This window comes from Strix uralensis, chromosome 8 (assembly GCF_047716275.1).
Source record: "Strix uralensis isolate ZFMK-TIS-50842 chromosome 8, bStrUra1, whole genome shotgun sequence".
NCBI classification, from domain to species: domain Eukaryota; kingdom Metazoa; phylum Chordata; class Aves; order Strigiformes; family Strigidae; genus Strix; species Strix uralensis.
This window is the reverse complement of record NC_133979.1, coordinates 22224224-22251499: the sequence shown is the minus strand read 5'-3', so window position 1 is coordinate 22251499 and position 27276 is coordinate 22224224. Positions and strand designations below refer to the sequence as shown.

The following is a 27276-nucleotide window of genomic DNA, read 5'->3' as shown; positions in this document are numbered from 1 at the left end:
TCCCAATTCCCTGAACTTCTTATTCTTATAATAAATATGGAAAATGCCTAAAATTCCAAATCTAGACCACCTTCCTAACTGGGTGAAAAATTCAACACCCATGAAATATTCAATGTAAGACCGATTTCATGAAAAAAAAATTCTTGTCTAGAAAAAATACTTGATAGCACTGCAATTAATACAGTATTCAGATGTGACCTGCAATAAATAGAGTGTCTTTCTACAAATGCCTATGTATGTTGCCTTTTATCATAACTCCCGTCAGTATTTTCAAGCTGTCAAACTCAGACTGCAGAACTTAGAACTTATTTATATGTAATTCAGTACCTACACCCAATTTATCAACTTCAGTTTCCAGCGTACCCAAGTGAACAAGTATCTGTCTTATTCCAACTGCTAGCACTACACTTTGCAATATGGTGAGAAAAAGAAGTTGTTATGACTTTAGCCACACACTGAGAATGTTATTCAGTATCTAGACAAGCCGTATCCAGCGTGCCTCCATTTTGCTAATACTCTGTCATTGATGCCTGCAGGAAAGCTTTTGATATCTCTTTTCCTCTATCTCACAACTGAGTATTTTACCCTGACTGCAGCCATCTCCATACAAAGAATTCAAGAAGAAATTTAATTAACATAGAATTTCATAGGTTTTAAGGATGATTAAAAGACTTGTTGGAGAGAAATCTTCAGAATCAGTTATTCCCTTCCCACTTTGGAGCATACAGCAGAGGTAAAAACTTCTCATACGGACTTGAATTTTGTTTAATTTTTCAGATACATTTTAACAAACTCGATTATTTCAGGTACTAATTGCTAGTGATTCTCACCACTCTCTAGACAGTCTATTCTGACCAAAAAAAAATGACTTGTCAGGTTGCTAGAGGGTAGAGAAGCAATCTACTACATATTTTCTTTTTCTTCTTAATGGATTGCTAAAATCAAGTGGAATAGAACCAGGTTACCTTATGCTGTCCTTTTGAAACACATTTTAGTTCCTTCTCATGTATCAAATTGTTAGTTTGTAACATGTAAAATTATCTGAGGAGTTCAGATCTAAAGTCTCACATTTTTCAGGGGCCTAGGGAACCGTTTGTTTTATTTTTAACTTGTACTCCAGCATTTCACTGATTTCAAAGACATATATTCCAAGCAGCATCAGGAAGTGGACAAACATACTGCATCACTGAAGCTCTTCAAAAAGTTTGCATTTTATGATTAATTTAATAGTCCATACATTTTGCCAATTTTATCTGACAGACTGAAAAAGGGGGAAGGGGAGAAAAGTGTGGGGAAAATAAAGATAGGGAAAATAAGAGAACTAGTCACTGAGGTACTCTAGAAAAAGATCTAAATACCTTCATACCTGCCTTTGAGACTTTAGAATCTATGTTCTTTTATCATAAGAAATTGTTTCTTTTGAAAACACCATTAACTCTGTCCTTTGGAGAAGCTTGGATTTTCAGTACTTTAGTACTTATTATTAAATCTATATTAATATATGCAGCTGTCCCTTTTTTATATTCTTTATCATTATTTCATACAAAATAGACCTTTTACATCTTTTCTACCTAGTCTCCTTTCTGTATCTTTTAATATTTTCTTTGTAGAAGGAAATTCAATAGAGTCAGTATCAGAGGGGATTCTCTTTCCATTGTAGACCCTGGAATGTCAATGGAAGATCATTCACAAATTTTGTAATTTCCTCTTCTTGTCATAAGGAACTACACTTTGTAGATCTACCTTCCACGGAAATGAAAGACTGCATCTTTGCAAAAGGTACTACTGACCAAAAAGGGGGTTCTGGCGGTCATCTTACCATAAAACATAAATTTTGATTCATTCACAAAAGAAAATCTGGTTATTTTAATCCTCGAAGAACATCAGAACTCAAAAATATAATAAATCACCATAGGAAAAATTGGCATTTTTGATCTGGGAACATTATGCCTAGGATATGCAATCTTTTTGAATAATGTACGGACAGAGCAGTTTCTGCTTCATTTGTCTTTCAGTGGTGGTCTTAACTCTTGAAGATAAAAGACAACAGTCTCTTAGGCTTGAAGAAAGTGAGTCGGAAATCCATGTCCTGTCCATACTCATCTTAATAGACACTCAAGCAAAACACCCTCCCAAGCTTGGACTGTATTTTTTTTATACTGAAGTTTTGCTTCTTTAAGGATATTTTTATCCTATTTTTTTCTTTGTTAAGATTACATAGCACCTAAAAATCCACAACAGCACTGATCTTTCTGTTCTAGCTGCTGAAAAAGTCCACGATGTAGACCCCAGAGAATTTAAAGACCCAAAATAATGTGAACTGTAAAACCAATATGTTTTTGCCATGTAAAGCTGAAAAACTAATTTATAATAATCTTTGTTACAATCTCATAACTAAGGTTACCCTGACCATAGATCATGACCTTGAATCTTGTAAGGGAAAATAATTGAAACTTTAACACACTTTGCCCTCACTAACAGGATGGTGCTGTTATAAGTGTGATTTACATTTGGGCATGTTCAGCTGTGCTGAACATGCAACCCTGAGGAAGCCACATGCCATTGTTGGACTAGGTGATCTTCAAGGTCTTTTCCAACCTAGATGATCCTGTGACAGCCCTGCCTGTCCTTCCTCACATGTAGCTGTGGAAGTGACCAGGAGCTGCCGCACAGGCAGGGAGGGGCCCACCCAGAGCCATGGCTGGCAAACCAGCGTCGTCTCACTACAAATAAACCGGTTGAAGCAGAGAAAAGGAAACTCCGGATTGCGTGGTACAACACGTCCCTGGGAGGGATCCCAAAGGACTCTTCAACCAGTCACCTCCACCAACCTTCACCTACACAGGCGCTCCCACCACAGCTCACCGGCCAAGGAAGGAGACGCGGACGGTTCCTTGCTGGCCCGTGGCCCAGCTGGAGAGCAGAGGTGACTTTCCCCTCATCAGGGCTCAGCCAAGCCCTGATTTAACCTTCCAGGTGGGGGAGCGAAAGGGCGGGATTCCCCAGACGAAACCGCTCTCCCAGCCCCGGCACGCGCGGCTCCCACAGCCGCCCGCCCTTGCCCCTTCCCCAGTGCCGTGGGGCCAGGGGCTGCCCCAGCAGAGGCGCGCCCAGCCGCCTGCAGCCCGCGGGGAAGCGGCGCCCCCCGCCCCGCAGGGACGAGCCCCCGCCAGCCGCCGCCGGGGGGGAAGAACGCAAAATTCGGACGCAGCTCGGCTTGGCCGCCACCGCCTCCCCGCCCGCCCCGCGGCTCCCTCCCGGCGGCGGTGATGTCACATCCGCCGCCCGCTCCCCGCGCCCGTCCAGCCGCGCTCGCGCCGCCGTCCCCCGAGCCCAAACTTTTGCGGTGGGCTGGCCGGGGGCGGAGGGGAGGGGCGGGGGTGGGACGGGGCCGCGGAGCCGCTCCGGCAGCACGGGCAGCGCCGTCCTCGCCTGCCCTCCCCGCGCCGAGGCTGCCCGCGGAATGAGCGTCCCCCGGGCGGCTGCCGCTGCCGCCTCCTCCACTCGGGCTCCGGCGGGCGGGCAGACAGCGCGGCTGCCGGCGCGGTCGCTGCAGCGGGAGCGGAGTGAATGACCGGGGGGGGGCGGCGCGGAGAGGCAGCCCCGGCATCAGGATGAGGGCGCCCGCCAACATCCTCAACCTCCTGCTGCTGTCCTTGCTGGCCGGCCTCGATCCGTCCAAGGTAGGAGCCGGCCGGGCGCCGCGCCCCGGGAGCCCCCGCGGACGGGCGGGTTCCGCCGGCCCCGCCGCGGCGGAGCACGGGGAGGCAGGCGGTGCCGGCCCGCACACGGCGGCCGCGGTGGCGGGCGGTGCGGCTCTGCCCGCGTCTGGCTCCGCAGGGGGGGCGGCCGCGCGTCCTTGGGCGTCCGGTGGGCCAGGCGGGAGAGTTGGTGTTGGGAGCGGCTGCGCCCGGCCCCGGGGCGCGCCGCGGAGGAGCGCGGGTGCCACGGTGCGAGAGAGGGGCTGCGGGGCCCGGGCACCACGCGCAGAGCCCCCGCACCCCGCGTATCTCCCCGCCAACACCCAACGCAGAAGTTCCGTCAGCTGCGCGGAGAAGAGGTGGGGAGGGGGGGCAGCCTGGGGCAGGGCAGGGCAGTGGGGCTCCCCCGCGGCTCGGGCCGGCCGGAGGCAACGGCGGCTTACCCGGCTCGGGGCACGGAGGGATTTATACCAGCGCTCGGTGGCTGCACCAGTTCAGGGGAGGCAGCTGGGAGCGGGCATCGACAGCCTCCGACGGGAAATAAATTTGTTTAGAGTGGAACCGGAGGCGTCACGTGAAGACGCTGATTTTAGTACTGGAGCCACACTCCAGGCTGCTGCAGAGTTTCGTTATCTTCAGATGCGTTCAGGTCACCGAAAGATCACATCTGAGATTGCAATAATGATAAAAGCAAACAAAAGCAAACAATATGTTTTAGCCACGCAACCTGGCTTGTGAATGTGATTTTAAATTAAATCATTAAAAAAATCAGAATTGCACTTCAGCAATAATGACTGAAACCCTCTAGGCCTGCAGATGTCTGTAGCGCTGCATCTTACAGACATAGAACTTGTCTCATTTGTCTTCTTCTGACATGCAATCTTGTAACTGTGAGCATTACAAAAAAGTAACGAGAGAGAAAACGTTCTTATGGCATTGCAGTCTACTGCCGGCAGTAGTCCATAGTGTGTTGCCACAGTTCATGTTGCATGTTGGTGAATGTCATTTTAATGATACCGTGTAGGTACCAGTCAAGTATATGAGGCAATGTGCATGTCTTCTGGCAGGTTTTTCCCTTTAAAATAAAGGCATAAGTCACATAAATTAATCGTATACAAATATGTACAGAATTTCCAACAATATGGAAGGGATGTTCCTCTTTAAAAAATATAGATGGAACTTAAAAAGCAATTCAGTGGAAATGTGATTTATGGCTGCAGTATTCTGACCACGTTTTAATAAGTAAGATACAGTGACAAAAAAGCAGGAGGTGATATGGAATTAAGAAATTAGCCAAATAATTAATTATATCAATGTTATTAAATAGGAGCTATTTGAAAGTATCAGCTATTGCTAGTCTGTAAAGAGACTCATCAGGCAACACACAGGAGTCCCACATCTGTGTGAACAGCAGCACATGGTCACATTATAATACAGGTTTCCACACACTCATTTTTCTTTTTTTTTTTTTTCTATCTTCTGTTACACTTTGCGAGATCTATTAAAGTTAAGACACTTAAAGAGACTGAGAGCAGGAAAAGCAAAATTTGTATCACTGTCTAGCCACAGAAGAGTAAAACCACTTAATGAGGCAAACGAGCTTCAGCTGTCAGAATTATTCTTTTAGTTCAGTTGTCAGAGATATGCCCCAAAATAACAGTGGGAAGAAGTGCTCCATCTTACACGTCTGTCACCATCCACCACTGAAAAGCAGGATAAGCCACTGGAATGAAATGGCATAAATTAACTTTTCAAACTTTGCTTCTAGCCCTTTTTGCTGTGGCATACTGTGCAGAGGGCATAAAAATGCCCTTTTATTCATCACTCTGTGTGACATTTTCAGGGATATTAAAATGTTCATTACAGGCTCTTTTAACTTTGTGAAGGGGTCATGAGCCAGAAAGCTCAAAAGATTATGTGAAAATAAGAGCCCTTAATCAAAGTCTGGTGTTTATCAGAGCCAAATTGGGTTTTCAGAAATAAAAGCATGAGATCAAATGGTTAGTCAGATCCTTGGTTAACATGCTACACCACATTAAGCATAAAAAAGATGCCACATGAAAGATAATCATTTAGTGTTGTTGACTATGAACAACAGATTTCATATTTCTGTGAAAAATTATATATGTAAAAATGTTTACAGGTTTTTTTAGCAAGTAAGTACAAGTTGTAACTGAAATCCCACTTTAGAAATTGAAGTAGTGCTCACTTATTTATCTTGCTTTATGTTAAATTGAAATGGAATAATAATTTTCTGCCCTGCAGATTCGGAAGCAAATACATCATGTGAAATTAAATGTAGGAAACAAGGGGATGTTAAATTCTTCCTTTTACAAAAAGAATTGTGCAATATGCTCATGACTAGACAGACAACTTTTTCTGTGGCCTTGGCACTCACAAACTATTCAGCTTATGAAAATAAATCACATCAGACATTTCAACGTATACATCATACATTCCTGTTCATGTCCTACATAATTAATATTTAATAACTTATTTTACTGATCAGCTACTTTTAAATAATGCCTGGGAAAAAAAGCTTTGATTTAGTACCAGGCCATCACTGACTCAAGACTGCTGTCCACAGGCATTCTTATTATGACAGGGCTTTTATGCTAAACTTACTAGGTTATTTATTGAGTGTAAAGTGTTTAAGTATCGCCATCTTATGGTAAAATATATAACAAAAAAATACATATAGTTTATTCTTGAATCTCTGGAACATTAAGATTTTATTTCAACCATGGTAAATTATTGCCCATGTTTTTGTTTTGTTGTTTTGTTTGGGTTTTTTTTCTGTTAAACATGATATAGACTATTGACCAGCTCTGGAAATTCTTCTTTAACAAATGGAAGACAGCTCACTATTGACTAATTTTAAACACTTTCAGTGCTAATTACAGAATATCAATTTTAACAGACTTATTAAATGTTATATCATTTAATTTGATCCTAATTTTCTCTGTATTTAGATAGGAAAATACAATAAATATTTCAGTAAAGTTTTATTTCCAGCAGGGTGGCTAGATACTCAGCAGGAAGCTGAGGGAAAGGACTTGGAATATAAAAGCTTTCCTTTCTCTTATGCTTAAGTGCAGTATCTTGAAAGAAGCAACTATTAAATATTAGGAAATTTCTAAGAGTTACTGCTAGATGGCATCTCTGTGCTGCTTTTCTACAAGCCTGGAGTTTTCTGTAATGACCTTCATAGTATGTAAAGTGGACTTCTTTTATACGGGTTGCTTTTGCTGGCCATCATTTGATAATCACAGTAGTACAACCAAGGAAGCATTTTATAGTGATGCAATACTGCTCCACATAGAAATCAAGCTCAGCAGGTTTCAAAGTCTAGATGGCATTTTTTAAGTTTAATTTTGAAAATTTAAGTAGATCTGAAAAAGATGTTCATTTTTCAATGCATTGAATGAACTTTATGACTTTAACTTTTATAATGGCAGTATGTCCTACATCTGTTGGGTTTCAATTATTTGAATTTCACAGAAAAATGTTTCAGAAGATGGCTGCCAAGTACAATCCCAAACAGAAGCTAAGTATAATACCATTAAGGACAGTTACAGAAAGCAACTGTTACCTGTATTCATTGCTTGGGATATCAGGATGTTTGGGAATATTAACATTAAAAAATAAAAGCAAATTGGAAACTAGTCATCTATTTTGAATGCTTAATTAAACTTTACATCTTTGGAATGGCTGTGTTTCTAGATTTTAAAAATCTACAATTTTTACACATAATCACACTACACAACTAGTCACTAAAATCTTTCTTTTTCACAGAGTTCAAGAACTTGTCAGTAGGAAGAATGCACTGCTTTAATGTTGTTTTGCAGTACAAATTAATTCATCCCTACTGTGAGATTTTATAACAAGAATACTATGTACAAACAAGGGTTACCACAATACACTATTTTTGTTGGAAATATGACTCATAGTATTACAGTGGACTGCAAAATTAAATGGAAATCTCATTAGCTACTTGGAAATTAATTTACCCTGTTTCATACAGTGTTAGTAGTTAGTCAATATGAAAATTGTATATAATTATTTACCCTACATGATTTAAGAATGCTCTAAATCACTAATTGCTGAATGTGGTCAACTGTCGCTTGGTGTCTGCTCTCCCATTTCTGAATAACATGATTCAATAGCCACTGAAGAACATCCTATTGCTATCAATATATCCTGGGCCCTCTCCCAGGTGTCATTCCAGTTATGCTACTCTCACTCTAGTAACTTCAGTCAACGGGTAAAGACTAAAGACTGTTGTTAACACTATGGATTCTTCCTGCAATGGTCAATACAATGCTTTCTAAACTTTCATCCCTGGAAAAAAAGATGCTTCATATATTTCCTATTCATCCACACTTAATGACACACATCCACCATGTCATATAAAATCACAGAAAGATATTCACTACATCATATTAAGATGTTAGAAGAGACTATTTAAAAACATGCACATGAGTGACATTTGTGTGACTGTTAACTCTTCTGGTGCTATCAGACATCACATGGTCTTTAAGGGCTTTTTAAAACTGTTGATGATATGTGAAGAGCTTCCTCTAGCTAAAAACAAATTCCTCTGTTGTTCACTATTAATATGACTGCTACTTCTTTGAATGCAATCATATGCTGATTATATACATTATATATAATCTCAAAAACAATTTAAGTATATGTATAGACAGACATGTGTTTACATATGTTAAGTAATTCTTTTCTCACAGGAAATTATTTTCCCATTAGATGCATATTCCCTTCAGGTAACCAGGCTTCCACCTTTCTTCTATATTTGGTCAAGTCATAAGCCAATAAAGAAGGAACAATTCACAAAACATGCAAAGAAGGCAAAGCTGAAGCAGAGAAGGTGACTCTCAGGAACAGGAAATGCAGTATAACAGCTATTAAAACAACATCCAGCTGAAGCTCTAAAAACAGTGTTTCTAGTTAGCTACAGATTTAACACAATTATAAATTTTCAGTTCAAATCCATGAAGTTCATAAGGGGCCTATTAAGAAATGAAAAGGTAGTCCTCAGAGAGGGTCCAGTCTATTTTAGGCACTGAAATCCCCTTTTTCAATACTGTGGTATGACAAAAATGCTTCAGGGCATCACTTAGGCATTCTTAGTGGATCTTCACTGAAAGCCAGGTAAAATTCAAAAGCCTGGTGTAAATCTCTGCAGCAGCAGTCTGGGAGGAGCCCTCTCAAAGACTATCTTTCACAAGGACAGCAATCTATCCTCCTGCTTCACTCCACAAGATAGTGGATTTCTTGTCTGAGATGAAACCTGGAGAAAGTGAGGATTTTGTGTGCTGGGCTTTGAATACAGAATTCTTTTCATGAGGGAGCATTCAGGAACAAGTAGAAAACTTCTTTTATAGAATGAACTGAAAAATTCAGAAATTCTTGCATTTAAGCCTAATTGGGATAAAACCAGAGAGGAAGAGCATACCTCAGAATTCCAGACCAGATCTACTATTCACATGTTTTTAGACCAAGATGCATGACACAAGCACGTTTCTATACATGTTAATCATTCCACCTAAAAACTTAGCCAGCAGAATTCTTAGTCCTCCAAGCCAGTAAAAAACAGAAATGCAGTGGCAGTACATATCACTCTTAAAAATACTTTGAACAGTCTACAGAAAAACATTCAGAAGTTAAACATTTTTATGTATTTCAAAAATTCTGAAAGAAGATCTAAGAGCTTAAATTGTACTCATTTAATATAAGGATACAGTGTGCACAACTTCCTGTGTGGTCAGCTAATAAGTGTGCACCTGGTGCACCTGCAGAACAGAACAATTTACTATTCACCTGATCTGACCTCATTTTTCAAAAAGGAGTTCTTTCACATACACACACCAAAAAAGACCCAGCTCCAAATCTGTCCCCCTTCAGTATTTTTACTCACTTTTCCTAAGAGGAAATTATCTTAATGCATTCACAGGGAGATCTCTTAAGAACTCTCAAAGTACACAACATCAATCTTCGTGTACTTTGTGCTGGCATTAATGATGTTTTTGTTGAGTTTGCAAAAAAGAAAAAGCAGGTGATAAAGATCTTAACCATTCCTTTATTCAGTCAGCTGGGACATTTTCCTAATGCTAGAAAGAAATTCATTTTCTAGAGGACACAATTCCTCTTACTTCATTACTAAGTTATCTTTACCACCAATTCTTTTGTTTATCATATTTGCACTGGAACACATTTCATATTAACTGGAAAGGACAGTGCATGTTATCCAAGAAGTAAGAATATAAGTGAAACAGAAGTGTAAAAGTGGCTGTTTTGTAGTGAAGGCTGCATAGAACTCTAATTTAGAAATGGACAAAAAGTTGCAACTTTAACAATTCTGATTATGGCACATTATTATCTAGCTATCTGAAGGACACCCATCCACCACTGATGGCCACTTGATGCCTTTCGCTGGAGCTACCCTCTTTTCAAGATGCAGGAATCAAACATGAGTAGTTCAGTTAGGGGAGAATTTGTCTCTGTTCATGAATTTAAGATTCATATTACAATGCGTGGGTGATAGTGAAGCTCAAGCAAAGACAATTCTGAGATTAGTTCTTAATGTGCACAGCACAGTGTCAAGAAATGTATCTGAAAAAAAAGGAGACAGATCTTGGACATAACTCCTATGTCACAGCATTACTTCAAGAATCAGTGACTGACCTCACTGTAAGCATGGACTGCAGCTTCAAATTTTTCTGTTAGTAGCTTCAGTCTTAAAGGTAACTGAACTTCTATCAGCAACATAATTTATCAGAACACTTGAAACTATTTCAAAAACATTATTATTGTCGTTGTTATATTCCTGTTATTAAAGGATTTAAAGCCTAGACTTGTTTTTGTTTGGAATTGGAGAATTCATATTTCTATCTGAAAGAGACACCAAGACATATTTTTCATAAGTCAGTAAACAATCATGAAGTGGAACTTGAGTTATAGGCAAAAGTAGGTTGAGTAGGAAATACCAAGCCTATAGATATGGAATTCTGTAAAGTCTTACCCAGCTGCTTCTGTATCTATGCCTCTTCACAAGAAAGAAAAACATATAATTATTCACAAAATACGCACTCCTATTTATTTAAAACTTTTTTCCTCAAGAAAAATTAATTTTAATATTCTGACCCCTTCTGAGCCTTCCACAGACTTTTAAATCACTTGAATAACTAACCTACAGCAGCCCCAGATAACACAAATGTGATTTTTTCATCCTGCATTCCCCTCAAAAAGTCATCTGTCTGCTGCACTGCCTTCTAACCAAACAAATCCTTGTAACTGTGAATGCAGATTTAATATTTCTATTTACTTACTTCACTGAAAAGCATGCATCAGTCAGTATAACAGCTGCTTCAGCAAATTCTGAAAGCAAGCAGCCTCTTCACTCCTGTGGTTTTGGGAAATAGTGTTTACATCCTCCTGAAACCGTAAAGTTACCTATAAGGGGGGAGTCGGAACAGTTGGAAAAGACTCAGTTCAGAGGACTGCAGCTTCACAAAACTCTCTTATTAAGTGCCAATCACAACACTGTGAATAATAGTATTCTTAAATTATTGGTGCATGTTACTAAAAACCAGAGTTTTATAGAGATTTTCATGGATCTCCTTTTTTAGAGCCACTCCTTTAGGAAAATACTTTAAAATGTGTTTCAGTGTATCGCTTTCAAAGAGGTAACTAAGCACTTAAACAATTTTCCATATATGAAATTGTAGATGTTATTTGAGTTTGGACTTCAGTTTTAAAACTGGATTCACAGAAATATGAACTTCAGTACATTTAGAATATAGTAATACCTGTGGAGACAGCAAATATTATTGATCTGAGATCTCATTATAAACACAAACCTGTCACACACTTGCTCATATTAAACAGGATTGTTCAGTCTCAGCCTCCCTACTGCAATTTTTTTCTATTTATTTTGTATAATCTCTTATATATTATTCCAACAATTTTACCTTATAATAAGATTCTGAGCATTTTCAATACACGGTGTTGAGACTTTTCCAAGAAAATGCATAGAAAACAGTGTAGTCATAGCATTGAGCTACTGCACTGTACAAACAGTACCTAGAATAGATGATGGTATGAAACATTTAGGTACAGCTGTAGATAGGTGCACTCTCAGTACTCAAAGCAAGTGTGTGACAGGTTTGAATTTATAATGAGATCTCAGATCAATATTATTTGCTGTCATCACATGTATTTCTGGGCACTTGCTTAAAGAATAGAGTTACATGTCAGGCAGAGTAGCAAATGACCATGTTACAACAAATACGCTTTTTTCTAAGCATAAAGTAGGGAACTTTGAATATTTAGTAACCAATTAATATTTGCAGAAACCAACCACCGATTATGTCTGGTATTTTATTACAAAAAAGTCAGATAAGCTCAGACATCACAAAAGTCCACAACTATACTGAATAAGAAAAACCACAGATATTAAGTAATATTCAAATTATTCCATCAATAAAATTACTGTAGAAATGAATGAGAAAATACTGGTTAACAAAATCAGAATTGCTAAGTTCTTGAGTTTTCCTGGAGAGCTGTGACCTCCTAAATTATTTATAATGTGCCCTGCACATATTTTTCTCAGACTGACAATGAATTGAAAGCTTTTTGGAAATATCTTATTCAGAGAAAAGGTTTCTGAAAAGCAAATTTAAGCCTGAAAGTTACTTCTAACACCTCAACTTAGCCAAGGAATTATTTTAAAATATATGCTTCAAAGAATGTTCAAAATTGTCATTGTTTGCTTCAAGGTAAAATTACATTTCCTATGGGATCAGCATCATTCAACAGATTATTTTCTTTTGAGTTAGCCTTTCTAATACACAGTGATTTTTAAATCAGTAGCTATTTTTCAGGTACACAAAAAGCCTTGTTCAAAGTCTCAGTTACATAATATTCACTTTATTCAGCCTGGACATAATTTCTATTCTGAGAACTGATTTATCTTGAACAGCAGTTACTTAACATATTTTCAGGAATTAATTCACTAAGAGGAGTAAAGGGCTGTGCAAACTTCCCCCACTATCTGTCTCAGTGCGTTCCCAGGATCTATTCTATGGCTCTGACTCCCCAGTCAGGATGTCTTCATGACAACAGTACAGTAAAATCTGCCAAAATTCGAACCTTGAATAACTCTTTTGGAGTTACCCCTCCAGGTGATTATTTCAAGGCATGCATATATAAAGATTAAATTTTTTAAAAATAAATTAAGTACAACAAAAAAAAAAAATCGTAGTGAAATGTAATTTAATAAAACTTGTTTTCCTGAGGACAAACCACAGGGAATGATATTAACCTTTCAGTCAGTCAATACCAAATTAAAATAATACTTGGTAGTTGCTCATTTATGGCTAATGCATCCTTAAATAGATGACAAAAACCTTTTCATGAACTCCTTAATAGTCTGAAGCTGTTTTATACAAAACAGGTCATGAAACTTTATCATCAGTGCAATCAGAGCCCTTTGGAGGTCTTTTAGTCCACACCTCCAGCATTTCAGAGCCCCTCTGAACAGCAGCTCTGACCTTTGGCAGTTTCCACTAATTTGGTGTCATGTCATTCTGCTCCATCATCCTGAAGATGTTAAACAGCAATGCCTCTCACTACCAGATGCAAGTTGGACTTCAAACCACTACCCTTGACCAGTCCAGACACTTTTTCTGCCTGCCTTGTAATCCATCCATGCAGTTCATAACTCTCCAGCAACATCCAACAAGGATGCTGTAGGATACCATGTCAAAAGGCTCAGTATGTGACATCCTCTGCTTTATAGCTCAGGTAATCTGAGATATCTAGTGGTTTCTTTGTTTCTGTTCCTGTTTTTCAATCAGGCTCAGGTGGGTATGATTAAAGTCCATTCGCAGAGGAGAAATAGATTTACCCAGTGTATACAAAGAGTAATTGTGAGCTCATACAATTTTGTTTTGGAGTTTGTTTTCATCAGGTCCTGAAGAAAATTTCAGTAAATACTGAACTTTATAAAACTCTATGGCAAAAAGAAACACTGGTATATTTGTACAATGATGATTTACGTCTAAGTAATTTTCTACTTATCTTCCCAGGGCAATGTTATCATGAATAATAGTTTTCAATTGAGAGATTGTGATAACATAATCGTATTATTTGTTTTCTTATCTTTTTTTATTGGAAGAGGAGATACTGATTTTTCCACATCACAGTTTTCCTAAAGCCATTAAGACTGAATTTACATTTCTCAAATGTTTCAACAGCAACTAAGGGCCACAAGCATAGACTTTAGTGAAGTTCTTGAATTGGTTAATTTAGAATTATTGGAAAATTTAATTCTTTTGTTAGTGAGATACTGGTGTATCTCCGGGGCATTTTTTTCCTATGGGAGATGTAGGTTGTGCAATATACTGTGACCCATCTTTCTTACTACTTTGTCCACAACAACTCTTGGTTAACTGACAGCCATGACTCTTAGTTAAACTGAATTCTACGCAATGACAGTAGTTTTGTATTATTTTTTATATTTGAGAAATAATTATTTATTGGTATAAAGCTCTCCTTTTTTAGACATAGGATATAATATCCTTGCCCATTTGCACTACAAGTAAATTCAGTAGAATAAGCAAATTTATTTTCTGTAAATAATTTATTATTCTTATACTTCTCAGTCTGTCCCCTTTCTAAATAAATTTGTTCTAGTACTACTACTCTCCCAGTGCTCTAATACATTTTTCAGCAACTCTTTAGTGTCCACTGCTTATTCTGCTTACTCCTTTTTGAGGTATCCTGAAAGAAACACATTGGATTTTTTGATACACATTACATCACATAGGGAGAATTAGTCATATCTTTGTCCTGTGTGTATTCCTGGTCCACATGGAGGACATCTGGTTCACGGAGAGGCTTGTTCCCTGACTTGCAGCAATAGTCAGTCCTGTTTGAATGTTATCCTAAAAGCAGCTCAAGATACAAAGATTGCTACTGGCCTGTTTTCCACCCTGTCTCTGAATACATGCACAATCATCAAAACATTAAAAACATTACGTCTTAACCATCTCCCATGAGGATCAGCTTTAGCCATAAGCAAAGAGTATGGTCTCCTGCATTTTTGTGTTTTCAAAGCCTCAAGTTCCCCTCTGACTCTTTAACCTAAAGGCTAATCCTACTTCCACCTCTGCCTACCACATAGCAGGCAGGAATTTACAGATTCCCAGACACCTCCTTGGTCCCCAACAAAAATTTTGCAAGTGTTCTTGCTTTTCTTTCTCATTGTGATTAATATGTTGATATGAAAATGATATGGACACTACCATGTAACAGGCCCAACAATACATATTTTAGTAACACATGCAATTAAACTAGATACGCAAAAATGCAGATGAAACGCACATGACTAAACTGGAAGCTATATTCCATACTATGTCACACAAAGTTTCCAGTCTCACAGAAGTCCCTCCTGGCCCAGAAAACTATACTGAAACCAGAAGCAACGAATAAGAGAAGTTCCTCTAAGGTAGGAAGGTGTAGAAATAGTGAGATTGGCAGTATCTTTACCCCTCTACTGAATTTGAACATAAAACTTCTGGAGTTACATATGCACCACATATTTCTACATTCTGTGACATTAGAGGTTTACTTACCACATCAAAAAATCTGTCAGTGGTAGCTGTCACAAAGTTAAATAGCTGATTTGCATTCTAATCCTTTTTAATAAGAAGTTTATAAAAATAGTTTTTAATGCCCTTCTGCTATACTAGTCCTGCAGACACTGCTAAAAGGAATACTTCTGCATTAGCAGATACTATAGCAATACATGTCTACCTTGTTTCCCTTCCATACTTGCTGTGATCAGCAATCTGCAGCACAATTCAACGGGTTCAAATTTCTGTGCTGTAGTCATCATCTTTTGCTGATCTTTTTTTGTCCTCTGGACTTGCTTTCTTATACAACCATGTACGTATTAAGTTCGAGTCCGTGAATGTGAATATATCTTCACTGCAGCAGTAGAGTAAAATCAGTGTATCCAAAGTTTCCATTACTTGCCTCAGATTTACATATTGTACCCTAATGGCCTTAAATGATTGCTGTTGTCCTTATCTGGAGTGAAAGTTGCTATCAGAATTCTCTGAGATCTTTAGAGTTTCTTTCAATTTAAAGAGCTTTTCAATATTTCTTGGCACCACAGCTGGAACATTCATTCTGGTGTCTCTTACAAAATAATTTTATATGCAAGTAATTTTGGTTAGTGCTGGTCCAATGCATTTGAATCAGAAATACTAGAAATTACAAAAAGCAAAGATCCCTACTGCATCTTTTTATCATAAGTTCTTCAGAGTTTTAGAAAATCTACTTTTAAAGCAAATTTCAGCATCCAGAAAAAAATTAAAAATAGTGTAGTTTATGTTCCTGCTCCCCATGATTATTTTCATAGATCTAATTTTTGCTGAAATGTTACAAATTTATTATTAATTGTGATGATCTGAGACATAAAATTGTTGTTTTGGAGAGACAAGAGGCTTTTTACAGAGAAATGCTCATGAAATAATAACATCACAAATTCTGTTTAGAAAAGCTAACTATTAGCCTATGGATTATGGTTCTTTGTAAGCTTGTGATTTTATTATCAAAAAATGCAATGACAAAAATGCTGACCCTTTCTCTGGAAAAAGCTAAAATGTTTACTTAAGGAAAATAAGATCTCTATCTTGTTTTACATTATCCAGTCTATGCCACCAATCAATCTTTTTCATAATCTCTCATTTCCAGGGACAAGTTATCTTTATTATTTCTAATGTTTATTTCCTGCTCATTTATGAAACATGTTTAATTCACTACATCTATTTTTATTGATTTAAAGATATAGCTTCTATTTTAAATACAATTTCTTACAAAATTATTGCTGTTGGAGGGTGTGAAGGATTAAGGGCTAAGGACAGAAGTGGATGGTTTATTTTGGGTTTATAACCTTTCTATAAATTAAACGGTGAGCATTTGTATCGGGCCTTTCAGTCAGAAGTCCACTATGGGAAGCATTTATTTCAGAAGTACAGCATCGTCCATTATGTCCACTGTGTTTGCTTTGGTGTAAAACACTGCTGGACAATAAATCATACTCACAATAGCGGCAATTTTCTGTCCTTTGTTACAAGCAGCAAAATACAACTTTAGCCTGAGGACATATATGCTTGTTCTCCTTCTCTTTCTCAATGAAAAAGAGGATGCATTTGAAGAAAATTTTGAATGGAAGTATTAACTGAATCAGTGTTCTCAGAATGTCCCATTTATTTAGAGCATGGTGGTTATCTTTTTTAAATACTAAGTACTCTGTTCTCTAAGGTGTTCTTTCCCACCTCAAGGACTCAAGAATGAAAAACTGGATTGGCTGAATGCACAATCATCATTAGAAAGTATTTCACGAAGCGATAACTTTGCTTTCGTGAGTGCCACCAGGGACTAGATTGTGGAATTTTGGAGTGGGCAGAGAAGAACAATTTCTCTTCCCAAAATGCCTGTATTTATACTGCAGTCAGCGGTAGCTTTCCCACTCTTCCTCCTCCCGCTCTGAGCTACCAGCTCCAGAGGGCAGCACCTGAGGAAGAATACAAATGTTACTCATCTGCTCTTCCAACTCCTTCAGTATCGGCTGTGTGTGGAGGGATGTAAAGGCAGATCTATTCCTCTACTTGTTGGACTAGACAGTGAAATTATCCCTGATGGATATGATGCACAAGGAGAGGGAAGGTGTGTGTTGGCTTAATTTGTGTTTCCTCTGGCTTGAATGAGAAGAGACACTCTTTTTCCTCTGGAGATTTCAAAACACTCACCTAAGACAGACTGACATGGCTTCCCTGATGTCTCTGATAAGGCCACTGCACAAGCCACCAGGTGATACTGAGAGCCTTGAATTACAAATTTTTTCAGAAAATGAAAGAAAAGGCCTTTTGATCCAATACTGGCAGTAGCTTTAGTACTCAAATTTGCCCAGTTCTAGATCTGTCAAATGAGAAAGCTACACTAATGGCTAAGGTTCACCGCTGCTGTTCATACAGAATAAAAGTTTACCCAGATGCTACTGGCATTCATGTTACATTCACTGGTGTCTGTCAGGAATAGAATAAATTGCTCTTGCTTATAGCTCTCTCCCATTTAGAAATGCCACAGAAATTAAATAAGGTTAAGACTGGTTAAGTCATTGAGTCTGTCTCCATACAAGGGACATGACCAGTTTGTGTTTTCTCATGTGGTTCCACAAATCACTTTCTAAACAGATGGTAATAGTGATGGTAGCTATTAAAAAAAAATTCCTGATAAGCCCTAACCGCCTAGTTCTTCTGTTAGATAGAAACGAGGTTGCAATTTTTTCTCCTTTGGAGTTTTCCTGAACCAGGTGCAATTAGATACTGTCTAACACTTGCTTTCCTCTTCTCATTAGTACTCTTGGACATATGCTATTTGTATTTTGTGATTTTCCTGGTTTAACAGCCTCTAACACTTAAGAAGGAGTGATGTTATTGTTTCACTTTCTAATTATTCTGGACCCCTACCTCCAGAACCTAATCTCTTAGGCAATGTTTTTCATGTTAAAATACCACTCTTATCCATTGTCATAAATTTCAATTACAGTTCTAAAGACTTACTGTATCGTGTCATCATTAGTTTCCTAAACATTTGCGGTTTTTAAGAAACTAGTAAATGTGGTATCTTTCTAATATTTTTGCTTTCTCTGTGAAAAATACACAATTATTAGCTAATTTCATACCAAAGTCCTTAGGCTTCTCCTTTCTTTTCTCTCCAAAATGCTAATTGTTATTCTGTACCCGCACACTTCTTGTTTGCAGTCTTGGAATGCTTTCTGACTAGCCATGGTCCTTACAGATCCCCTTAACTGCTAGGCATTTGCTTCTGGTATATTCAGTTGTCTTTGTAAAGGATGGCTTCTTTTTCCAGGAACCTTTTTGAAATTTTTCCGTTTTGAGAGATTCTGAAGAGTTTTGCTAAGTTTTGACAGATTCCTCCAGTCCACTCCACATCACTTCATATGCTGAATTTTGTTATTCCTATTATTATTCTTACTAACAATTGAAACTAATTCCTGTGAGCTACAAACAAGTGCATTTCAAGCCAAATGCACTGTTAACTTAAGGAAAACATCCCAAGATTACAAGAATTCACATGATTGTGGTTCATGCACCATATATGTTTGATTTTACTTAAAAGTCCATAACAGACAGATCTAGTAACTTGTTCACTAGAGTGAAAAGACTTTCAGCTATTCTTCCAAAGGCATATATCCAAATTCTGGAACAGTTACTCCAATTAGTATCAGTTTAACTAAAATGCTTCATGACAGGCATTGGGGGTGGGGGGGGGCAGGAACACCACTGCCTAAAGGTACCCTTTTTTATATATTGGTTGTTTTGGGGAGGCCATTTTTTAATACAAGTCTGCTCGAACAAAGCATTGACTGATCAGCAAACCTACCACCATCAATTTAAACACAAGCTGAAGAAATATCTTAAATAATCTACTTAGTTATTTTAAATTTTTAAAACAGAAAAATTATTCAGTCAGACAATTCACACTTGGAGATCAGGCATATTACTTCAGAGTCTCTGCTTTTTGTGCTGAGCTCTTCTTTGAATTCAGAGCATTTTAAAATTGGCAACATCCTCTTAGAGACATCTTTACGCCAAACAGAGCACATTCTCCCCATTTCCAGTCAATAAGGCTTTGCACTTCTGTTTTCATTAGGACCAGTGTGCTCTGACCTACAGTCATTGATGCTGGGGACATTCTTACCTGACAAAATGACAAGGCTGATTCCACAGCATAAGTGAGTGCCATGGTGTCTATTCATTACAAGACTCTACTTGAAGATTAATTTCCTTGAAGAGTAACTGGCTGAAAGATCAGAGATAACACTGGGAGTAATGGGAATTTCAGAGTAAACCCTTAAATGCCTAACTGTGGATACAGGCTATGCCAACTGCTGACTTTTAAAAGTGACCTATAAATCTAATTCAAAGCTGCACGCTAGACCACCTGCACTGTTTACTTTGAGGCATGCCACAGGAAAACTTTCCAGCAAACCATTGTAGTCATGTACACAGTTGCAATATGGACATTCCCATAACTAGGCAGCTTAGGTGTAGCACAGAGGGAACCATACAGGCTTAAGAACTGCATATATATAAATGTATTGCTGCCCTGTACTCTTTGTTGTTATTGTTGTTGAGAGGCAAGCACATAATTTTCACTGGGCCTTTCTTTTCATTAATTTTTTGCACCACTGATTCTGAAGGGAGAACCAGCATGATAGGTATAGTTTTTGGTACATTTCCCTTACAAAATCTGTTTTCTAAAAGTGAAACATCTCTTGATGGCAAAGACTGCCTCCACACTAAGCAGTAGATACACGCTAGGGTACATCTGGGGGCTTGACTTGTTCATTGTCCAGTATGGGTCAGTGGGGACTGGGACTTCTTTGCAGCTCTCCTTGGGTTTGTCTCCCACTGAAACCAAGGTACAGGGGACCCTGAGTTTAGGTGCTCATAACTAGACTTATGTGGGCTTATAGCCTAAGCCTGTACCCAGAGCTAATAGCTTGCAAGCACTCTCAAGAGCCCAAACTTAGAAAATCAGAGTTGAGCAGATAAATGTATCCAAATACTTTTTTTGCTACTTAAGTTGTCACATAGCACAAAAATTGTTTCTTTTGAATTGTGCTGTTTGAAACAATGCCTATATTATAAATGCTGAATGCATGAGATGTTGTCCTTACAGGATAAAATACAAAATCAATCTCAAATGAACAGACTGTGATACAGTGATAGCTTGTGATGGGAAGAAGGATGGCAGTAACAAGGACTTAGCAGAATGTGCTAAATAGCGGGCACATTGTGAAAAATGTACTAGGTATTCTGAGAAGTGGAAGAAATAGGCTTAGGAAGGGAAGATAACAAGAAACCCAAATGATATGAGGTGAGATTAAAATAAGCAATTCTACTGGGAACACCCTGGAAACACTGAAAATGGAAATATTTGAGAAAAAATCCACATTATAATATCTTGAGGACTACTTTATCTTTCATAAAGGTACTGACCTATTAATAAAAGAGCATATTAAAAATAAGATAGCAGTACCAAAGTAGATTGAGACTGGGATATATTTCATTAAAAAATAAAACTGCTGTTTGCCTAAAGAAAGCCCTATAGCTATACCTCCCTCTGCCTTCCACCAAGGACAAAACCAAGATATCTCCAAAGAACAAATAGTGGCCACATCAGCAAAGCTAGGTTCATTTCTCACTTGCAACATCAGTCAGCTGTGAGTTAGAATGTTACCATACCTGTGACTAGGTCAGCAGGCCTATGCCCATCAAAGATTATCTCCTACTGGAGAAGCACATCAGTGCAAGATGCCTATGAAGAAAATGAGGATGAAAAAGATCAAATGATTCAGTATTTTTCTTTCCTAATGCACTGTCCTTGGTAAATAAGAAAGGAAACAGAAATAAAATGTTCCACGAATAGTCATTCTAATTTTTAAAGAAATGTAGGTTAAAAATTTTTTGTATTATTTTTCTAGCAAGCAAAATTGATAACAGAGCAGAATTTTAGGTGAATATTGTAATAATTTTTTGAATATGAATTTATAATTTGTACCAGATAACAAATTTTGCCTACCTATTTAAGAAATACCAATATATTTTATGGCTTATCAATCCAAAGTAACTCAAATTTTAGCATTCAGATTTGTGTATTATTCATAAAATAGCTACACACCAGGGACTATTTATATAAATGTTGCTGAAAATAGTAAACTGTCTGTAGACTGATTCTAGTAAAATAGGAAGCTAATTTTGTTAAATTGTTTAGATCAAATTATCTGCTTAGCCTTATTATTGAGTATACAGTGCAGTCTATTTTTAACTATGCAATGAGGCTCTCAGCACTTCTCGGAAGAGTATCATACAGCCTAACACATTCCACTGCTGCAATTTTTTTTCCCAGTTCTTCATACTCAGATTCAGCCCTACTGTTGTTTATAACAAAACCACCCACAGTTAAGTAATGCTTACAAAGCAGTATCTGTTTTACTCATCACTGGGGAGGAGAAATATATGTTCCTGTTGTACTTTCTAAAAAGTAATTCCATATAATTATGAAAAATTAGAGAAAATAGGCAAAGGATCTCTGAGTCATTGTACAGACCCAAGGATAAAAAGAAGAAAGGGATCAGTCACTGAAGCCTTATAGAAGAATATTAAGTACTATTCAATGGCAGGGAAGAGTAAAAGATGAAGAGATGATTGATTTTCCTTCAACATACATCTGAGAAATGTGTCAGAAAGCAAGAAAGCAAGGAATAAGCTACTATATATTTGAAACAGAATCCTACAGAATGAGATATACAGCTGTTCCCAGGTTTTATCACTCTTTAGCTAGCCATAAGTCTCAAGTAGTTTGCAACAAAGAAAAAATCTCTTTCCTACTAGTTTTATAGTTTATGCAACGTCATTTACTACATTTTAAAGTCATATATTCATATCTTTAAATAATAAGCACAATTACATAAATGCATTTTAAAGGGTAAGGGGGAAATTACATGCTTGGATTCTAAAATAATTTTTCAGTTTTATTTGCTTATGTTTCCTACTGTAAACATAGATCTTTGCAAGATGGCTCTAGATAGATAGATAGGTGGATGCACATGAATAGAAGTCATGTGGTTAGACAACGAGACCATGGGATATTTTCTGCAAACAGTCCACCCAGCAAAAACAGTTGTCTTTCTGATAGGTAACAGATACAGGCTACAATGAGTCCAGAAGGTGCTTTCCAGAACTTCATGAGACCTAATAGTCTTTTAGTAACATAAAAAATGTTAGTAAAACTTCTCAAGGTAATGTCCATGTTTTGTTGTCTATCCAGGAAACAAATGTTGTTCTGTAGGCCTACTATGAATATATAATTATGAATGGATCCAGTGTATGGATTTGCTTTGAACTCTACTATTCAAGTAAATCTTTCATTGTGTTCCTGGGAACTGCTAAGCCATCCTTTTCTGTTTCTGGCCAGATTTTTTTCTTTTGAGGAAATCATACAGTAGGCAGAAGAAACAACAGATAACTTCCATATGAGAAAGAGTAAACAGAGTAAACAAGATGACTGTTATTATGGGGTTCACAAGGGATTTGTATAGCACAATCTCAAGGCAATAAATTTCCTTACTCTATAGCTAGAAAAGGAATGTGTTGGAGTTTAGTCTGAGGTACAATTAAAAAGCATGAGGACACCTGGGCCAATGTTTCTGCTCAATGTAGTTGCTAACAGTATCTACAGCAGGGAAACAGAGGCAAAGACTAAGGATTGACTTATGACCAAAGAACATCAGAGAGGCATCTGATCCTAAAAGGTCTGTCTTACAGTTTTTATTTATTCAGTCTGCAGAGTTATAAAGACATTTTATCAGAAAAATACAATCACACTCCAAATCAAGTCCTTGGAGAAAATAATGATTTTGTTTTCCTATTTCAGTATTCTTTTTCTTTTACTGCCTGCAAAAGAAAAAATAAAACCTTTTTGTAAGTATCTCCAAGTTTAGATTTCTTAGATATTTTTGCTCTGCCATTTCCAAAGATTCATGAAAGGGGAAAAAACTTCTGAAGCTGAGACCTGTAAAAGCCCATATATGAGCTGCAGGAGAGCAAGAATGGGAATTAAAGTGAATTTCTTCATTAATACCAGACAAAATGATTGTATTTTAAGGGGAAGAGCCATCCATAGCAGATCAATGCAGGCAACATATCGCTTGGATGATTCTATGGACTCAAGATGAAAGAACAAAACAGAATTATACTGAGTATGCCAGAACTTGTAAACCTTCTGATAAGCCCTTTTGCTTTGGCCGTTCAGGTTGTGTATGGTGCATGAGGATAGCATAAAATTACCTTATGTCTGGTCTCTACTTCTAACTGAAAGATGCTGCAGCCCCTGAGCAGTCAGAAGTCAGACAGGCAGTTATACTAGTTGAGGATCTGACCCTAAATTGTTTGTTGTAATTTTGTGGTGTCACTGAGTGCTAGAGTGATCCTGCCATCCCCAAACCAGTAATTACTTGCTATGCCTGGGACTGACACCCACACAGCACTAAAAAGCTAGGGAGATGAGACAGAATCTGTCCACCATTATTTAACACCCTTGCCCCCACTTTCCTCCTTCCACCTCCTCCTCACAAAAGGAATCCTAAACTGAAATAACAAGACATTTTTTAGAGTAATTTCTGTCACCAGAGGTTCTCTGAGAGGTCAGGCTGTGTCAGGAGCTGGACTCATTCTAGTGCTAAAGAGAAATCTAACTGCTTTATGTGCAGTGGAATTCTCAACTGCCTTTTCTCCTCTGCTTGAAAGTTTTTTAACGAAGTCAGTCATGCTGCTATTTACTCCCTATTCATCATTAGCTAAACAAAACTGCTGCATAAATATTGTATTCTGGTAAGACCTTAATATTCAACTAAATCAACATACTCCAACAAATATGTCCATTATTACAGGTTGCTCTGAGTTGACCAGGCACATATAAAGACTTTTTTTCTCCCAGACAATAAATAGAAGAATTATGCTTTGGAAAGGATAGATCACCCTAAGTATTTTCATTCTATTTATCTGGTGAACCAATAAGCAAAAGCAATGTCCAGAGAACAGAATTCTGACATCCCTTAAACTGGTATAAACAAGACAGTCAGTACTCAGTACTTTTCAAGGAGACAGCTAAACATGCATAATACACTGACATTTAATACTCAGAGTCCCTACTCACAACCACCTTAAGGTAAGCTCAGAGTTGCATTTCATACACAGAAAGGCCTATAGAGCTAAACATCATTTATACTTGGTAAGGATTTTGCTCATCATTTTTCTATTAGTTATCGCGCAGGTGCTGTTTCATTATTTGTTAACACCAGGACTGGAAATCTACAAAACACAGATACGGTAGTTTTGAATTCATGTCTGGGTTTTTTTCATCTCAATTTTCAGAGACTATTTTGAGAACAGTGCAATAGCGGAGTGTGAAAAACAGAATGGTATCTTTTATTTCTGTACAGTGACAGGTAACAGCACGCACACTTGCAACCAAGTAATTATGTTTGGTGAACAGACAATATGGAGCAAAATCCTTAATCCTTAACCTGTCTAACTGAATGAGAATTTAGGGATTTAACTATACATAACAATTGCTTCACATTATTAATATATGATTACTTTTACCATGTTTAATGGTGAGATAATGTCACCTAGTGTTTAGTATTTATTGTACATAATCTAGAAACAAAGTGCATTTATGTGATGTTGTCTCACACATGCACATATATTCTCCATAAATTGTGAAGTAGCATATAGACATGCTACTGAGTCATACAGAAGGCATATTTAAATCATATATAGGATATCCTTTTTATACCAAATCTGTAGCTTAGGGGCTGGATTTCATCACAGACGCATTCAACTACAATCAATAGACGTTACATTCAGTTCTACCTCTATTGCAGTCACTCCAGGGTTTTAGGAACTTAACTGTACAGAACTCTTTTTTGCTGGGCTGGACTGACCATGTTAAAATACTATGACATCCTTAGCTTGAAGTCTCTGTCTAAATTAAAATCATTATTATTAACAAAGACAAATTAAGGAGCAATTTGAAAGACAATGAAAGGGAAAAGAATTCAGTCAGATTTGTTCTGGACTTAAATACTTAATGTTTTTCTGTGAATTAAAATTTGGTTGAACAAAGAACCTGAGCTTGGATAACCTTCAAGTAATCCATATGAAGTAGTTTTGTGGAGTCCCTCTGAGGAGCTCCTATGGCACTTGGGAGACAGCTGATTCGGGGACAGTTTCCACCTCCATGGGATTTCCACAGAGTGCCTATCAGGAAACCCTCCCTGCAAAATTAGTCTGCTCTACTGACTGAACCTGAAAAGATGAAAGTGCAGTAGAATTATTTGCCAAGTGACACAAATTGATCCCTTGTCCTTAATGAAAATTGTGTTCCAAACCCTTCAAGCTTTTCTATAGTGTGTAAAGTACAGCTCATTTCCAGATGATCTAAGGCCATTCTTCCTCTCTTTATAAGATTAAGCCTTTGGAAACTATTTAGGTCATCTACCTCCAAATTATGCCCTGGGGATACAATTCTTAATGAGCATTAGATTGTTTTACTATTACATGAACAGCACAAAGAAAGAACTGTTTCCCCCTTTCCTCCCAAAGATGTTAGTTATTGGTATTAATATAAGAAAGTATTTACTATTCTTGTCACACTGGCTTTTTTGCAGTGGCAGATTATCTTGGGAAGAGGCAAGCCTATATCCATTTTTGTATTCCTCCCTGCCCTGAAATTCTGTATAGCTCTCTCTGGAAAGAACAAAAGAACAGGACTCATTCTTCCTTGTTTTCCTCAGCAGTCACACAGCTGATTTCACAAAATAATGCTGAGTTCATGATGCTTCCAGGTTTACCAAAATAAGGGAGAGAATGCTGTTTGTGTGTTTGACTTCAAATTATGAGAGATTTCAGGAATATATCAACTGAAGGAGGGAGGGAGTGGTCCAGAGCTCAGTTTGGTTTTTAATGTTTCTTGCTCTTTCTATTCTTATTCCATCGCTGTTTACTAAAGGAATAATGTAGAAAAAATAATTGTAAAGGGACACAGGAGGGACCCTTCCTTTGTTCACTCTGACACTTCCTTGGCATTTATTTTATCTCAGTTTGGCAAAATTACATTGCAGCTGTCTGAAAGTGTTATTTAGTCTATTATGAACTCTGCATGAAGGATTTTTAGATTTGATTTTGTTGAGCCTCCTCTCTTTTAGTAAGTTATTTCTAATTCATATGAGTTACATGAACCTGAGTGCTCCATTAACCTTCATTATGCCATCTCCACAGTTCATAGTCTGAGCTCACATACAAACACAAAGAAAAGATATACATGAACGAGTGTCTTCAAAAAGATTCAAAATTTATCAAACGAGCTACCGATTTAAAGAGAAACTAAGAGGCACAGCTAGCTTATCTATAGTAAGATACCACAGTTCCGTTTGACCGGTTTTAGTGGACCACAGCCTAGTCAATAGTTTCTGACTTTTGTGTCTTAGTTTCTTGTCAGCTGTATCTGAAGAGCTTGCTTTCTGTCACTCTGCTGCCCTCTAAGAACATAGCTCACTTTAATAGTATTTTGAGGGATTTTTCCCCCTTTCAATCTCATCTGAAAAGAGGAAAAGTCTCTCTGGTACTTCCCAGTGCAGTACCTCCACCCAGAAACAAATCTTGCATTCCCTACCTTCATCAGAACTATCAGAATCATAGAAAATAAACTACAGACAGAAGCTCAAAAAGAATTTAATCTATTCCTCCAAAACTGAATGATTTAACATACTTGCATCATAAACACTCAGCCCTGCATCATCCTAGAAATACAGTTGAAATTAATTTCCTTTGAGTGCTTTATGCTGACAGAGGATGTCATGAGACTCTTAAACGGGAAATGAACAAATTTGTCT

The 27276-nt window shown here is 37.9% G+C and overlaps 1 protein-coding gene across 1 annotated transcript in view; it reads left to right on the top strand.

Moving 5' to 3' along the window:
- Positions 1 to 3379: 3379 nt before the first annotated feature.
- OLFM3 (olfactomedin 3) overlaps positions 3380 to 27276 on the top strand; it is a 66516-nt gene continuing 42619 nt past the window's right edge. The window contains exon 1 of the mRNA XM_074876652.1: positions 3380 to 3683. Coding sequence (XP_074732753.1) covers positions 3615 to 3683 — 69 coding nt within the window. The 5' untranslated portion in view covers positions 3380 to 3614. The remainder of the gene's footprint in view (positions 3684 to 27276) is intronic.